The sequence below is a fragment of the Gadus chalcogrammus genome, chromosome 12 (genome assembly GCF_026213295.1).
Source record: "Gadus chalcogrammus isolate NIFS_2021 chromosome 12, NIFS_Gcha_1.0, whole genome shotgun sequence".
Classification (NCBI taxonomy): Eukaryota; Metazoa; Chordata; class Actinopteri; order Gadiformes; family Gadidae; genus Gadus; species Gadus chalcogrammus.
The window spans coordinates 4,108,249-4,125,469 of record NC_079423.1 but is presented as its reverse complement, the minus strand read 5'-3'; the positions used below and the strand labels follow the sequence as shown (position 1 = coordinate 4,125,469).

Here is a 17,221-nt window from a genome sequence, read left to right as displayed (position 1 = left end):
TTCGAAATACTTTTATTCCACGACTGTCTTCCGCATTTCCTGCAGGCAGTCCAGCACAAAGAAGATATGGGAGGGGTCCATGGGTGGGAGGACGTGTAGCAGATAAAGTGTGCGTTAGAGATGACGGTTGATTGCCTTTTCCAGCTGAGGAGATGTCAGTTTCCATTTTTCACTTTTTCTGCAGATGTTTCTACAGAACAATGAAGACCGTGTGGTGTATTGTGTTGGTGTCTTTGGGTCTCTTCCTCACTGTGTTCAATAGGCTGTTGGAGATGTTATTATCGATGATTAAGTGTTGCTCACGAAAGGGGCATTATTGATTCATAACCATCTCCATCAGTTCTCTTTCTTCTCAAAGAAAATAATTCCCATGACGGATGAAGGTGTTGCAGTGGCTGTCTTGATAATAAAGTGAAGACCAGAAATGCATGTAGTTTACTGGTTGTTTGTTTGTCCTTCATGAGCCAATCACAATGCTCCATTCTTTTGTCTCCAGGCAGATGTCCTTTGAAACTTGCGAGCATGGCATCCTGGACCGGAATGATTGACAGCTCCAAGGACTGGGGTTACCACACCCGGGCGAGCAAAGAGAGAGAGCAGGTCAAAGAGCATGGGCGATTCCGAGAACGTGGTCATGACAGAGAGAGAGAAAGAGAGAGATCTAGAGAGAGAGAACGAGAGCGTCAAAGATCAACAGACAGAAGTAAAGACAGATGGAGAGACAGAGAGACAGTGCGGGATCACTGTCCTTCTTCTCTGACCCACCACAGGTTGGTCTCCAAACGTAGATAACTAGTAAGGAAGTGACCCACATGAATCAGGAATGACGGATATCCTTCAGCCTCAGAGGCATTTCAGTTGGTGTCCACTAGGGGCAGAATGAGACTAGGAGTGAGATCATGATCCACTGAGTTGTAGTGTTGGCCAGCAGTCGGAAAAAAGTCTTCTGCTGTGAGGAGCTCCCTCCCTTCCCATGCTAGAGGAGGTAGCGGATGTCATTAGGGAACCGGAGTGGTTGCTGATTCGATTTAGTGGTGGCACGGCATGAGTGATGACGCATCCCATGAGCAAGGCACCAGGCACCTCAGTATCCCACATAGCCTGGCTTGCATAGCTGAATGAATGTGTGTGTGTGTGTGTGTGTGTGTGTGTGTGTGTGTGTGTGTGTGTGTGTGTGTGTGTGTGTGTGTGTGTGTGTGTGTGTGTGTGTGTGTGTGTGTGTGTGTGTGTGTGTGTGTGTGTATGTGTGTGTGTGTGTGTGTGTGTGTGTGTGTGTGTGTGTGTGTGTGTGTGTGTGTGTGTGTGTGTGTGTGTGTGTGTGTGTGGGGGAATGGATTCATGTGTGCAGACTAATGGATGAATTTGTGTTCAAACATGTTTTCTTTACAAGCTACAGCTTGTCAAACACTTAACCACGAAAGTGTCTGGCGAAATTCAGTCCATTCACCAATTACCGCATCAGAGCAGCAGCTTGTTGTGTCAGAGTGGTGGCCTACTGCCCTACTGGCCACAGCCAACACAGCACGGCACATGTGGTCATACACTCAACCCCCAAATATCAGCACACACACACACACACACACACACACACACACACACACACACACACACACACACACACACACACACACACACACACACACACACACACACACACATACTGCTGTCCTACATTCACTCCAGGTTCACTCAGCGAGCAGTCCAACCCCCTGTGGAGAGGACCTGTAGACAGAAACTCATGCAGTCCCAGCCCGCCTCACACCCAGAGGGCTGCAGGTTCACACCAACAGATACAGGAATGAGATTGAGGAATCATTCCTCCAACACAATATCACACCTGGCACAACAGCAGCTCAATTCTGCTGAATTCTGTGAGCACATAGGAATTTCTTTCATTTGGTAAACAGTCTGGAGTTTGGAGACATGCTTTCATGTTGGTTTCCGTCTGTAGGCCTGGTGTAGAGTTGTATAATATAACACAAATCATCATCGTCAAAATAAATTGTATTGATACTGCACCTTGTGACAGCCTTCTACACAATAACATTGAAGAATGAGGTAAACATAAGAGAAAGCTGTGTTTGTGTGTGTTTGTGTGTCTGTGTGTGTGTGTGTGTGTGTGTGTGTGTGTGTGTGTGTGTGTGTGTGTGTGTGTGTGTGTGTGTGTGTGTGTGTGTGTGTGTGTGTGTGTGTGTGTGTGTGCTTGTACACACACACACACACACACACACACACACACATGTGTGTGTCTGCGTAAAGGATGATATAAAGAAATATGTGTCTGTGTGTGTGTGTGTGTGTGTGTGTGTGTGTGTGTGTGTGTGTGTGTGTGTGTGTGTGTGTGTGTGTGTGTGTGTGTGTGTGTGTGTGTGTGTGTGTGTGTGTGTGTGTGTGTGTGTGTGTGTGTGTGCAGGATCAGATAAGGTAAATGGGACAGAGGGACATCTGGGGATCTGATGCTTACAGTAGCAACCGCAGCAAGAGAGCGATGTAGAGAGACATAGTTTAGAAAGAGAGAGAGAGAGAGGGATGGAGGAAGAGACACCGTCAGGGAGAGGAAGAGAGATGTGTAGAAAGACACAGGCAGAGAGAGAGAGAGAGAGTGAGACACACACTTTCACACGCGCGCACACACAGCGAGAGAAAGTTTAGAGAGAGATAGGAAGAATTCTCACTGTGGAAGCAATGCAGCAGAGCACATCTCTGCAGGTTCCTGTGTAGTGGTAGTGATGCTAGTACCACATCTCTGCTTTGTTCCTGTGCAGTGGTAGTGATGTTAGCACCACATCTCTGCTTTGTTCCTGTGCAGTGGTAGTGATGTTAGCACCACATCTCTGCTTTGTTCCTGTGCAGTGGTAGTGATGTTAGCACCACATCTCTGCTTTGTTCCTGTGCAGTGGTAGCGATGCTAGCACCACAGCGCTGCTTGGTTCCTGTGTAGTGGTAGTGATGCTAGCACAGCATCACATCTGTGACCCTGAGCGCTCGCAGCTTGCAGGCCTTGACGTGTGTGTCCTACATTCTGACCACGTGATCACCTTTTTCTTTTTTCACATTGATTTATAGCCGTTGTGGAGGCTATTTTTAGAACATAGATTGCACCAGTGGGCATGTGTGTGTGTGTGTGTGTGTGTGTGTGTGTGTGTGTGTGTGTGGGGGGGGGGGGGGGGTGGGTGTGTGTATGTGTGTGTTGGCGTGGGTGACAGAGTATGTATCCATATATATATATATATATGTGTATGTTCTCGGTAGAAAAGGGAGGAGACAGAAGATGGAATGTGTGTGTGTGTGTGTGAGTGTGTCATTGTGTGCGTGCGTGCGTGCGTGTTTGTTTGTGTATGTATGTATGTGTGTGTCTATGTCTTATTTTTGTTGTGTGTGTGACTGTCTTCTATATACATGTGTGTCGGTATGAATACATGTGTGTGTGTGTGTGTGTGTGTGTGTGTGTGTGTGTGTGTGTGTGTGTGTGTGTGTGTGTGTGTGTGTGTGTGTGTGTGTGTGTGTGTGTGTGTGTGTGTGAGTCTGTCTATATATATATCTGTGTTCTTGGTAGGGGGGAGACAGAAGGTGCTGCTAGCCTGTCTATGAGTGACAGAGTGGTCCATGTTATCACCCTCAGTCTCCAGGCTCTGCTGCTTCCATGCACCGTGTGGTGTGTATCTGTGTGTGTGTGTGTGTGTGTGTGTGTGTGTGTGTGTGTGTGTGTGTGTGTGTGTGTGTGTGTGTGTGTGTGTGTGTGTGTGTGTGTGTGTGTGTGTGTGTGTGTGTGTGTGCGTGTGTGCGTGTGTGTATGCGTGTGTGTATCTGTGTGTATCTGTGCATGTGTGTGCGTGTGTGTATGTGAGGTAAACAGGAGTCTTGGTGGCTAAAGTTGTGACTGTGTGCACCAGATGCTGAGCACCGCGGCAGCTAGTGGGTTCCAGTGGTTTAACCTTCCTATCCCCACCGACACACAGTTTTGCTGCAACCACATGCTGCTGTAGCCGCATGCTACTGTAGCTGCATGCTACACGCAATACCTTCTATGGTTAATCCGTTTGCGTTATATCACAATGTGTGTGTGTGTGTGTGTGCCTATGAGGTTGAGGTAGGGTCCTTACATTAATGATAAATGTGATGGGGGTGTGTGTGGGTGTGTGGGAGAGAGTTATAGTCTGTACATTAGAGTGATGCTGTGAGTGTGTGAGTGAATGAGTGAGTGTGTGTATGTATGTGTGTGTTTGTGTGGGTCAGTGAGATAGTGTGTGTGGGACCGGGGGCCCTTTGCGACCACATCTTGCTCAGTGAATAATGAAGCATCTCAGTTGCTCTGAGGACATACTGCATTCTGGGACGGGCATTCTGGGACGGGACGGGAAGGTCGCGCTGGGACGTGCACGGCTGGTCAGGTGGCAGGATGTTACCGCCGCTGTGCAACAGTATTCAGGCTTAGTGCTGTGGACTTTCCACAAGCTACACAAGCTAGATTTGATCACTCAGGGCTATTCACTTTGTGTTTGCTTTTTGGCAGATGCTTGTATCAGGCAGGGGTAACACAGTGAATACAGAGACAGGAAATGAAGGCGCAGATATTGGTGAGACAATAGAGAGACAAGTCATTAGGATCTGGTTGGGGTTAGCCAGTACAGAGCCATGTGTTCAAGGAGCGGGTAGGGGCTAGCCAGTACCAGACAGAGCATTAAGGAGTAAGTAGGGGTTAACAGGGAATTCAGATGCACATCATCAAGGAGAAGGTAGGGGTTAGACAGTGAATACAGAGACAGGTTGTTAAGAAGCAGGTAGGGGTTGCCTCTTGCTCATGAATGCCAGCAGGTAGGACTGCATTAGAAGTTAAATTGACTTGTATGTCGAAAAAATCATAGAGGTACTTGATTTGTTTTGCATACTTTGTTCACAAACATTTGGAGAAGAACAAATCGACATTAAAATGTAAATGTCAAGTTATATGACTAACTCAATCCATCTACCGGACAGTAGCAAGCCGGGCGCCCCCGTTTTGATCCAGTCAGAAGCTACTGTTGGTTAAAGAACTCTCCGTTTGAGCAGAGTGGCGGGAGAGAGAGACTTTGAGCACAAGCACCACAGAGTGAGGGAAAGAGGGGAGAAACAGAGAGCCAAGAACCGACGACACAAGGCTTCGCACAGGTTCACACGCGCACACACACACACACACAAACACAAACACGATGTATACACACACACACATGATGTATACACACACATGCTGCATACATACACAAATAAACACACATACAGACTGCAAACTCACAAATAGACATACTGTATATATAACCACGCACAAGTACGGATTGTGTATACATCTGAAACACACATACACACACACATTGATAGAAGTGTGTTTGACAGGAGGAGGAAGGACAGTCAGGAGGAGGAACAGGAGGAGGAAATAGAGGGCCGCCACAAACGGAAGAAGTCAAGAGGAGGCAGGAGCACATGAAGCCCTGCCGTCTTCCCTCTGCTGACCAGGAGAACCAATAGCAGCCCTGGCACTGACAAGCTGGTCCTCCCGCCGACCAATCACATGTCTGAATGCATTCAACTGCCCTGATGTGACAGAAAAGACTCTCTTAGATAACATGTTACTGAAATGAGTTGTTTTGAAAATGTTGTTACGTGTATGTAAATGTATATAAGTGTTGTGATTTTAAGCTAGGAAGCTGAGTAAACATTCTGCGACACGCGCGTTCTTCATTTTCAAACGACTTTATTGATTATTTTACCCAAAGTACCATCAGATAATCTACACAGGCTGCGGTGGAACAGATGGCTGTGGCAGATGTGCACCAAACACATCCAAGAAAACACACACACACACACGAACCAAGTCAGTTTAGTTTTCTTCTCAAAAGTAGGAAAATTAGTAAGGCCTCCAAGATGTCACCTTAAATATTGTATTTCTTATATTTTTTTCTTTTTTTACAGATTATGAACACACTAATACTCTATCGTTTTTTTTCTCCTATATTTCTTTTTAGTTTTTACTTTGCCAGTGGTGTGACGATGAAGCGACATCTCAACACAGACAAACTACTTGGCAATGTGTTTCTCAGCCCGACAAAACGTAACAACCACTGTCCGTGCCGACATAACAGCCCCGCATTAAAAAGGCCAAAGCAACAAACCAACCGACGAACAAACGAGAAAAAAATAACATCTTACAAGCGCTTGGATCAGAATATATATATATATATATAATTTTTTTTGTTTTGACACCCAACATTTTACAGTTAAGGAAATGTGAGCAGAACATAACGCATACCCTAAACGCAGGAACTACTGAAATTGGCAACTTTTGTGTCCCCCAGACCAAAACCTCCACCTGAGTCATTGGGTTTCCATGTCTGGGGAAACAGCGATCCCCTCCTCCAGCTCGTCCAGTCATCCTCGTGGATAGGGCCCAACCAGCGCCTCACACCTATTTCCGCATTGCATCCTGGGAAATAGGGCCAATCTAACTCGGGTAACAGGCTTCCAGTAGTTTTTTCCTTTCCCAACTGGCTCCTCCCCTGCTCAGAGTTCCACAATAGGCCCCGCCTCCCTTTTAAGCTCCACTCTGAGGCAAATCATGGCCTGTCCGTCATCAGGAGTCCGTGCTTGTCAATTTGTTTCTAGGCCCCTCCCACTCAAGTGGTCAGTCTTTAAACTCCGCCCCTCCACGTTCCGGGGTGGTGGCTACTAGGACCACCGGGGGGGTAAAGGGGGTAAAGGGGGTCGGGGATGGGGGCCGGAGGGTCCGCTACAGCAGGCTGCCGGGCCAGGAGACGATGGTCAGGGTGATCTTCCCCCTCAGCTCCTTAAGGAGACGCACCAGGGCAGTGTGCGTCATGCCCCACGTGCTCTTCCCGTTCACCTCCAGCAGGATGTCTCCACACCTGCAGGGCACACAAACACACACACACACATCGTCAGACACCGGATGCACAGGTCTTATGTGATTAACGTATGTTACATATCATTGGTCCATACCAACTATTGAACATTGGTTTGGAAGGAGATTTAGATGAATCGTGTGGACCAGTGTCTTGTTGTCCATGTTATTTTGACATACAATATTTCTATATCTTCTTATAGACTAAGCGAACAATAAATCTCTGAAAATATGTAAAATAAATAGAAAAGTGAGAGAAAAAGGTGGAAGGAGAAAAATTACAGAAAATAGATAAAAGAAGAAGATGGAGGGAACGAAAACCGAGCAAAAAGCGTGAGCGATCCAAGGAGGAGGGTGCAACAAATCCCCCCATAAGGCAAAAAGAGTGAGAGAAAAAAGATGGTGAGAACCAGAAATTGAGAACATCGAGAGAGAGAGAGAGAGAGAGAGAGAGAGAGAGAGAGAGAGAGAGAGAGAGAGAGAGAGAGAGAGCGAGAGAGCGAGGCTGAGAGAGAGAGAGAATGGGGGGGGGGGGCAGCCTACCGGATCCTGCCGTCGTTGTAGGCCGGCGTGCCCTCGACGATGGAGCGGATGAAGAAGGACTGGTTGCAGTTGACCTCCTCCAGACCCCCCACGATGCTGAAGCCCAGGCTGCCGGAGGTGCTGCGGCGCAGGATGATGTCCTTACAGCAGTGCAGGTGCCTGCCACGCCCAGGGAGGAGGGGCAGAAGGTGGGGCCAAACGAGGGTTACTTGTAAGACAGTGGACCCCGACATGTTTATCCTCTTTAGGTTATTTTGACAATGACGTCCGCACACATGGTGCCCACATCTGCCCATTACATCGAGGTGTTTCCATTCATATGTGTGACGCGACCCGGAATATAGAGAGCATCTCATTGCTGGGACGGAGCAAAGGGGCTTTGGGTTCTGCTGGATAGATGCACAGCGCACCGCACTGAGTGATTAGTAGCACTTTGCTTTTGGCTACGGATCATTAGGTAGTCTGTTTGTGTACTGGACCTTTATGACACCTTACAAACCGTTTAAACTATTCTAAAAAAGGTATCCCTCAAGTCAGCAGTAAACCACAACCCAATATGCATATTAGCTGACCCAAAGTTGGATAGATGGATAGATGGATAGAGGGAGGGAGGGAGGGAGGGATGGAGCAGATAGAAAGACAGACAGAGATAGATAGAGAGAGAGAGAGAGAGAGAGAGAGAGAGAGAGAGAGAGAGAGAGAGAGAGAGAGAGAGAGAGAGAGAGAGAGAGAGAGAGAGAGAGAGAGAGAGAGAGAGATAGAGATAGAGATAGAGATAGAGATAGAGAGAGAGAGGGAGAGAGAGAGAGAGAGAGAGAGACAGACAGACAGACAGACAGACAGACAGTCAGACAGACAGACAGACAGACAGACAGACAGACAGACAGACAGACAGACAGACAGACAGACAGACAGACAGACAGACAGACAGACAGACAGACAGACAGACAGACAGATAGATAGATAGATAGATAGATAGATAGATAGATAGATAGATAGATAGATAGATAGATAGATAGATAGATAGATAGATAGATAGATAGATAGAGAGAAAGATTGATAGGGTGATAGCTAGATAGAGAGAGAACACACAGAGAGGTGGAGGTAATGACCCACTAATGGCGAGTGCCTCAGGGAAAGCTGTTTGAAGGGCGACGTTGAGACTAAAGGACTCTGACTTCTAAACAAACCTATAAAGTTTTGACAGGCTCCGAATGTTTCAGATGTAAAAGTTTCAGATGAATTCCTAATGAGCGGGCCAGCTGGTTGTGTCACTCTCCGCTGGGAGGCAGCCAGCAGCATTTGGCAGAGGTCAGCCCGCATATTTATTTACCCAACTTATTTATTTATTTCATACGCTGAGAGAAAAGAATAGGACCAAGCGGCAAACTTTTTCCTCTTTGGAAGGAGCGGCAGAATGGTGGCAGATGCATGTGTGCGTGTCCTTTGTAATGTGTGGGTTTCAGTGTGTGTTCGCTTGTGTGTGTGAGACTATGTCTTTTATAGAATGCGTGTCCATGTGTGTCCACATGCATTTGTATGTTTGTGTGTGTGCGTCTGTATATGTTTGTGTGCGTTGCATCAGTGTGTGTGTCTGTATTTTTGTGTGTGTCTGCATTTGTGTGTGTATGTGTGTGTGTGTAGGTGTGTGTGTGTAGGTGTGTGTTTGTTATAGTGTATGCATCTGTAAATGTATGTGTGTGTGTGTGTGTGTGTGTGTGTGTGTGTTTGTTTATGTCTGTGTGTGTGTGTGTGCGTGAGTGCGTGCGTGCGTGCGTGTGTGTGTGTTTGTGCGTGTGTGTCCACGGATTGTCAGACACCCGTCCGTCCACCTACCTGGGCAGCTGCAGCCATGACACCCAGAGCGGGGAGTGGTCGTCACTAGGCAGGGGGCTCTTGCTGCTGTCGGTGGGCGAGGGGGCCAGGCAGGGGGGCAGGGTGCACTCCGGCTGGCAGTCCTCGGGGGGCCGCATCTCCAACACCTTCAGCACCACGGGGGACGTGGTGTTCTTCAGGTTTGCCACCGCCTCGCTGCGGGTCACCCCCGTCAGGTCCAGGCCGTTCACGTTCAACAGGATGTCACCTGTTGCCGGGGGGAGGGGAGCAGATCAGAGCGCCGAAAACATGTTGCCCTGAAGACGAGAATTTCCCCCTGCATACAAATATAGGGTTTAATTTCTAATTTATTTTCCTTTCTTGTTTGTTCTGTCACTTTATTTTAGTATGAAGTACATTTTTTTTTCTTATGTGCCTGTTTATATGCATCAATCCAAAGTGCTAATAAAAATGTTAATCATTACAAATGGAAACAGGAAACTTCACAGGGCGTCTGAAGTTTCCATTTTTCATCATCTAACTCCTGAATATTCAGTGAGCTCACGACTGGCGCACAGCGGCATCAAAAACAAAGCACCACCTGCACATTATGATTCCCCCCCCCCCCCCTCTCACCCCCACCTGCCCCCCAGTAATCAAAGCGTTGCCGGGGACAACCAGGGGGGTCTGGTCAGCTTGCCAGAAGAGGTTGACCTCAAAGGCCGACCGTCTCTCCGCTCAACGGTGAAACTGTATGCAAATGTGTCGTGCTCAAAGTGCACACACAAACAAAAGCAGATGCACACACACACAGACAAAAACACAAATACACACACAGACGCACACCTTGAGCAGAAGGCGCAGGACAAATACAGACGGGCAGAACTTGTCCTTTTCATGGAGCCCACAGGTGCTACGCTGATAGACTGCATAAGCATACGCGTCCAGTTTACTCACAAGCACACATTTGCGCACGCAAAGGCTACACAGTTACGAATATACATCCACACACACATGTTGATAAACACGCACACACAAATAAACACTAGGACAAGCATGCACCTACAAACACACCAATACACTCACAAACACAACCACAAATAAACACACACACATACACAGACACACACAGGCTAGTGCGTTAGTGCCTGCTGGGTTTGTGTAATGTCATGGAACTGCAGCGTTTCTGCTGTGCAACACCTTTAATCAGTTACGAGCGTTGAAATGCTAATGTTGGCTTGTAGGATGGCGTTGTCCTGTTAAGAGTTGATTTGGGGCGCGGCGGAGCGTGGCGGTGGCTTAGCGTAGCGTATCGGTAGCATAGCAAGCTAGGTAAATAACCTCGGTAATGAAACACGAGTCAGCGTTTATCTCTACCGCACCTTCTGTTTTCTGGCACAGGTGATGAATTCACCCAACGCATGGCCCTGACAACATGGACGACAGGACGCGGCCAAACACACACCTGGTCGCCTCGGGTCAATATTTGGGGGAATGAGGCGTAAACACAAAGATGCCTGCATTTGTAGATATCAGTGAGTGGGTGAAAGAGAAAGAGAGACACAGGGAGAGAAAGGGGGAGAAATGGGAGGGAAGGAAAGAGCGAGAGAGGGAGAGAGAGAGGGAGTGATGGCAAGACAATGAGACAGAAAAAGACAGAAAGGGAACCACGGAAGTCAAGAGGGAGGGAGACGGACGGAGATAGACACTGAGAAACGGAAAGAGAAAGAGTGGGCGATACAAGGAGGATACATGAGAGAGAGAGGGACAGAGACAAAGAGAGAGCAAGTGAAAGAAAGAGAAGGGGGAGAAATAGATGGAGCCACAGAGAGGGAGAGAGAAAGGGAGAGGTAGACCAGACAGACCGACACAGACAGACAGACAGACAGAGAGACAGACGAGGTGGGTGAAGAGATAGACAGGTAGAGGGAGAGACAGAGGAGCGCGACATTACAAGAGTCATTACCTTTGCGGATGGACCCCTCCTGTCCCACCACCCCGTCCTGGTCCACGTTGGTGACGTAGATGGGGAGGTCCCAGCCCCGGCTGGACATCCCGCCCGCCACCGTCATGCCCAGCGAGTCGTAGGGCTCCTTGGTGAGTGTCACAGTCTTCTCGTAGCACGCGGGCTTCTGGCACGAGTCCTGCACACAGGAAACAGGAAGTGAACGGCGGAAGAGGCCGAGCCCTCTGGGTCACCTGCGACCACCTCTCTGCGGCTGGATCACGAGGTGATGCAGTCAGAGTCGCTGAGAGTGTTTGCAGCGCTTCAGGGTTGACTGCAAATTTGAAAGGTGTTGACTGTGAGTCATTATGGCCTACACGGTTAGTGTGTGGGTGCGTGTTAGTGTGTGTGTGTGTCTATCCGATACAGTGTGTGGTTTATAGTTTGTGTGTTTGTGCCTCTATGGTGTGTGTTTGTGTGTGTGTGTATGCATGTGCCTAATATAGTGTGTGTGTGTATTATGGCATGTGCGTATAATAGCGTGTGTGTGTATCTTATGGTGTGTATGAGTCAGTATCAAATGTGCTTCAGTGAGCAGCACTTTGACACATTGTGCTAGCTGGAACAGAGCCAGCCTCCTTCCATGTGCTGCATTAACACATTTCAGCCCCCCCCCACACACACACACACACCCTAACTCTCTCGCAACATCTACTGCCCCATTCACCTGACAATCACCCCTCCAGTGATGTGTTAATATGTGGGTGTTAATACGTGCATGTATGCATGTGTGAGCGTGTGTGTGTGTGTGTATGTGTGCGCGTGTCCTCTTTAATATGCGAGTGCACGTCGCGGGTAGAGGTCGGTGGACGATGTTTGTTTTGCCTGGCGCGGCATGGCAGCGTCGTGGTTGTCACGGCGACCGTCACTTCGTGCCGCGGTATAAAAGACCACACATGAAAGGGGCTATATTTAGCGCGGGCACGTTGGAGCTACACAAGGTTGTTGTTTTCTTGCGGGTGCGTTTTGAGCATAAAGAAGCCTTTATGTAGCTCCTCCCCCCGGAGCTTTTTGAAGCCGGGTTCGGGTCTCCGGGAGACACTGTACAACAACAATGTCTGTCCGGAGCACGACGTGATTTATCACCGGAGGAACACGCAAGGTCGTAAGAAGCCTGTAATGACGGAGGAGCGGGAACTTCTCTGGAGGAGGAGGAGGATGTGGGAGGAGAGAGGGGGCCGGTCTGATTGAGGGGGACAGAGGGGGAGAGAGAAGGGGGCCGGGAGGAGGAGAGGTGATGAGGTGGAGGAGGAACTTGAAGGGAAGGAGAGAGAGAGGGGGGGGGGAGGGGGGGGAGAGGAGAAGAAAGGCCAGAGGGTGAGAGAGGAGGTGAGGTGAGGAGGCGGGGTGAGAAGGACGGGGGAGAGGGGAGGAGAGGGCTTAAGGAAGTGAGGACAGTTGGAGGTGAGGAGGGGTTAAGATAAGGTGGGAAAGAGGGGAGGAAGGGACAAGGAGGGGGAGTTGAGGAGGAGAAGATGATGTGCTCATGAGAGAGGAGATAAGGAGGTGGGAGAAGGGATGCTGAGAGAGCTATGTCAGTGTAGAGGGGAGTTAATCAGGAGTGAATCGGGAGTGAATCAGCTCTAATGGGGTAATAAATTGAGGGATCATTTCTACATGAAAGAAATTTCTTCTGCATGAGTAGAGGACACACAATTCATATGTTAGTGCTGATCAGTGTGTGTGCCTGTGTGTGAGAGTGTGTGTGGATAATATGTTTATGTTCCTGTGTGTGCATGCAAATGTATAGGTTATTGCCTGCGTCCGTGTATATGTGCATGTATATTTGCACGTACATGTGCTTGTGTGTGTGTGTGTGTGTGTGTGTGTGTGTGTGTGTGTGTGTGTGTGTGTGTGTGTGTGTGTGTGTGTGTGTGTGTGTGTGTGTGTGTGTGTGTGTGTGTGTGTGTGTGTGTGTGTGTGTGTGTGTGTGTGTCTGTGTTTCTTCACCAGTATTGAGGGCTCCAGGTCTACGGGGGAGTAGGGTGGGGGGCCCTCCATCCCCCAGGGGGCCTCCTGCAGGATATCCGGGGTGGGGAGGCAGATCTGACGGGACACGATGAAGTGGACGAGCTCCTCGCTGGCCTGTGGGGGGGGGGGGGGGGGGGGGGGGGGGGAGAGTATTGGGTCATCACGGGGCAGAACGGTGGAACGGCGCCTTGCTGAGGTTTTCTGCACTGTAAGGGCCCGTGTCCACAGAGTTTCTGGAGCAGAAATGCGCTGGGGTGGCGCTGGGGGGGGCAAAGGGATGGGCGAAGCGTTTGTGCACTGCAAAAAGAAAACAGCTGCATCTCTGTGCTTTGTGGACTGTTTCTATGATGGGACGCGCCAGGTTAGCTCCTTAGCCCCTGTAGCGGTAACTTCTACTCAAATACAACTATATTATAATGTGTAACTACCTGCTCATCTCCAAAACTAAATTATAGTTTGACAGTTTATATAATGAGCCCTAAGGCAACATTGAGTGCCCTGAACATTTTATTTACAAATGCAAATGTATAATAAGGATTTATATTATTTATATAATTAGAACCGGGTTAGGGTTAGGGTTAGTGTTAGGGTTAGGGTTAGGGTTAGGGTTAGGGTTGTGTGGGTGCAACCAATGCACGGCTCCCCCTCACCCAGATCCATATCTTCAGCTCTTAAGAAACACCAAACTCCTAACTGATGCATCGTAGGAAAAAAGGGACCTAAATAACATCTCATCTGCAAACTATTCTCTTGTTTGTTATGTCTTCCGGCTGATTTGAATCAGATGTTTACTTCAAAGAGTTGTAATCTCTGTGATACATTTGTTGTTGAAAAAAGTCCAATAATCCCTCCTTGCCCCGCCCTCCATCGTGTTCTGGGTACATTGGCTTCTGTTTGTAATAGATGACGAATGTGCAGCTAAAGCTCATCTCCTCAGACGCATCCAGGTCTGCGGGTGATAAGCACCGTGTCGCCAGAGCACCTGGACCCAGCGGCGGCCCCTTATCTGCCCTTGGCTGGGTAGGCACGGCTGCTTCCTCGGCGCGGCCAGCAGTGATGTGATCGTAGGGGACAGTAAAGCGTTTTGTGTTCAAGCAGATTAATGTGAGGGGGGGTTCATCTCATACAGCCAGTGTGCGCCTCACACCTCTTCCCGGGAGGGCCCTGGACAGCTCCTTATTGTTTTTACTGCCAATTTAAGGTCTCTCCTCTCCTCTACTCTCCTCTCCTCGCCTTTTCCTCTCGCGGAGGGGATTCGCTCTGGAGTTTAAATTATTTATACTTTGACCCGGCGCGCCGCACGACGCAACATGCTAACCCACAGGTTTGCATTGCAGTCTGAAAAGACAGAATGTTCTCAGCTGCGACTAGCTTCCTGTTTTCTAAATTTGCTGTGCCCGAGAACACAGCAGCCGACCTAGCAACGCACACGGTGTCTTGATGGATCTAAAGGGAACACAATTTTATCATCTTCTCCTCCTCCTCCATTTTAGATTGTTGTTCACCTCCTTCACCCTCCTCCTGCTGCTCTTCTCCTCTCTCCTTTCCTCCTCCTCTTGTCCTCTGCTCCTCTGTGACTCTCTTGAGCTGCCTCCTACACTTATTCTCACACACGTAATCGAATGCACGTACACGCGCGTACACAGCTGTGCCCGGATGCACAAAAGCACGCACACACACGCGCACACACACACACACACACACACACACACACACACACACACACACACACACACACACACACACACACACACACACACACACACACACACACACACACACACACACAAACACACACACACACACACACACACACACACACACACACACACACACACACACACACACACACACACACACACACACACACACACAGGCACCCATGTGATTGAATACACCACTCGACCTCCTCCCCCTCTCTACCCCCGCTCCCCTCCTCTGAGACTTCTGCTGCTCTCGAAGGCGCGGAGCTGACTCCTAAATTACCCGGTCCACCTCGTTATCGTCTTAATTGAAGTGATTTAATTGCATCAGCGCCAGTTCTTAATCTCTGACAGAAACGGCTGCCTTTGGAGCGCCCATCTTGGCTCCGCGGGAGCTTGCCGGCCGGTCTCCTTCCTCAGGAAACTCAGAAACGCTGAGCCGTCCAGCCCGCAAAACAAGCTCCGTTGAACCACCATTAAGCACATACACGGGTGCCATTGCCTCACGGCCCGGGAAGCAGATCCCGCCTCGGGCTCAGCCCACTGGAGGACCACCGCAATTATAACTATTAGCTGCATTAAGCACGGAGCCAGCAGCCAGCGACTAATGAGCCACCATCACCACAATTACCAACAGTAGCCCAGGGAGCCAGAACAGCCCAGCACAACGAATGTACCACTCGGCTGCGGTTGTTGATGCCCTTTTCCTGGTTTCTGCCCTAACATCCCTAATATCTGTTTTTACTTGTTTGTATGAACATAATTATGAACATAATTATTCACAGTTTTATTATTAGTTAGTATGTTAGCTATGTTAGCATGGCTACATCCAGTAAGATCACCGCAGGCCGGCTGCGTCTTTTTTGGGCAACTCCGTCCCACTGTCGCTGCTTAAACGCAACCTTCCCCCCATCCCCCGTGGGCGGTCGAACTGGCATTTCGCCACGACTCTCGCCTCAGTGGGAACCTCCCATTAACCGTGACTCAGGAAACGGTGAGCCTCCAGGACTCGACCGGCTCACCTGTATGAGCAGGGCGGCATGCTCCGGTGCCCCGTAGCGCAGGTCGTGCCCGTTGATGGCGAGCACGCGGTCGCCCACGCACAGCTGGCCGTCGCGCGCCGCCAGCCCGCCCTCCAGCAGGTGGAAGACGAAGACGCCGTGCTCCTCGGGGCGCCGCACCAGCTTGATGCCCAGCTGCTCGTCGGGGGCGTTCTTGCTCAGCACCACGTGCACGCTGTCGTCCCGCCCCGGCGGAGAGGACGCCGAGTGGTGGTTGTGGGGCGCGGGGTAGGCCCCGCCCCCGGCCGCGTCGTGGGCGTGGCCGTGGGAGTGCGCGCGGTAGCGGTGGCGTTGCTCGCGCAGCACGGTGAGCCGCAGCAGGGTGCAGGGCTGCTTGAGGGTGGCCAGGGCGAAGCAGTGGGCCACGTTGCTGATGTCGATGCCGTTCACCTGGTCCGTCAACAGCACAGGGGTTCAGGTTCAATGGCAAACTTTATCGTCCCGCAAGGGGTGATTATTTCTTTGAACGAGCCAACCGGACTGGAGTTACAACAGCAACAACACACAACACAACAGCGAAGCGTTACGCCGACGTCAGCCAAACACAACACAGCCTAGAAGAGAGCATAACAAACACGGTCCCGGGGGACTTCCTGCCATTTCTACTGCATAATAAAGAGGAGGAAGTGATCGAATACATCAGAGCGGCAAAACAATAACAACGCCTAGGGGGCTTTTATTTTGTAGACTACAATCAACAACTAAATGATTGGGGGGATTTATTCAGACATGAATCTTTGTCCGTTATCCATACATGGATCTGTTTCCTATTGTCAGAGACAAAAGGGGGCCAGGAGCGAGTGCCCACCTTGAGGATCATGTCCCCGGGGAGCAGGCGTCCGTCTCGGGCGATCACCCCCTCGCGGTAGATGTCCTGGATCAGGATGCGCACCAGCGGGGTCTCGTTGCCCCCAACGATGCTGATGGCCAGGGGGTCGGCGGGGTCCACCCGGGTAATCTTTATGCTTGTGAGCTCCCCGTCAGGGATCAGGTGATGGAGCTGGGGTAGAGCCAGCACTGGAGGGACAGGGAAGAGAGAGAGAGAGAGAGAGAGAGAGAGAGAGAGAGAGAGAGAGAGAGAGAGAGAGAGAGAGAGAGAGAGAGAGAGAGAGAGAGAGAGAGAGACAGAGAGAGAGAGAGAGAGAGAGAGAGAGAGAGAGAGAGAGAGGGCAGAAAGGGAGAGGGAGGGAAGGCAAAGAGAGCATGAGAGAAACACAGAGAGAGGGGGGAG

The 17,221-nt window shown here is 49.8% G+C and overlaps 1 protein-coding gene across 1 annotated transcript in view; it reads right to left on the bottom strand.

The window, feature by feature from the left end:
• Window positions 1-5,668: 5,668 nt before the first annotated feature.
• Window positions 5,669-17,221, bottom strand: part of lnx1 (ligand of numb-protein X 1) — a 43,667-nt gene continuing 32,114 nt past the window's right edge. Inside the window, exons 5-11 of the mRNA XM_056603204.1 lie at window positions 16,799-17,007; window positions 15,952-16,380; window positions 13,206-13,340; window positions 11,217-11,394; window positions 9,272-9,518; window positions 7,436-7,594; window positions 5,669-6,896 (exon numbers count right to left, since the gene is read on the bottom strand). Coding sequence (XP_056459179.1) covers window positions 6,761-6,896; window positions 7,436-7,594; window positions 9,272-9,518; window positions 11,217-11,394; window positions 13,206-13,340; window positions 15,952-16,380; window positions 16,799-17,007 — 1,493 coding nt within the window. The 3' untranslated portion in view covers window positions 5,669-6,760. The remainder of the gene's footprint in view (window positions 6,897-7,435; window positions 7,595-9,271; window positions 9,519-11,216; window positions 11,395-13,205; window positions 13,341-15,951; window positions 16,381-16,798; window positions 17,008-17,221) is intronic.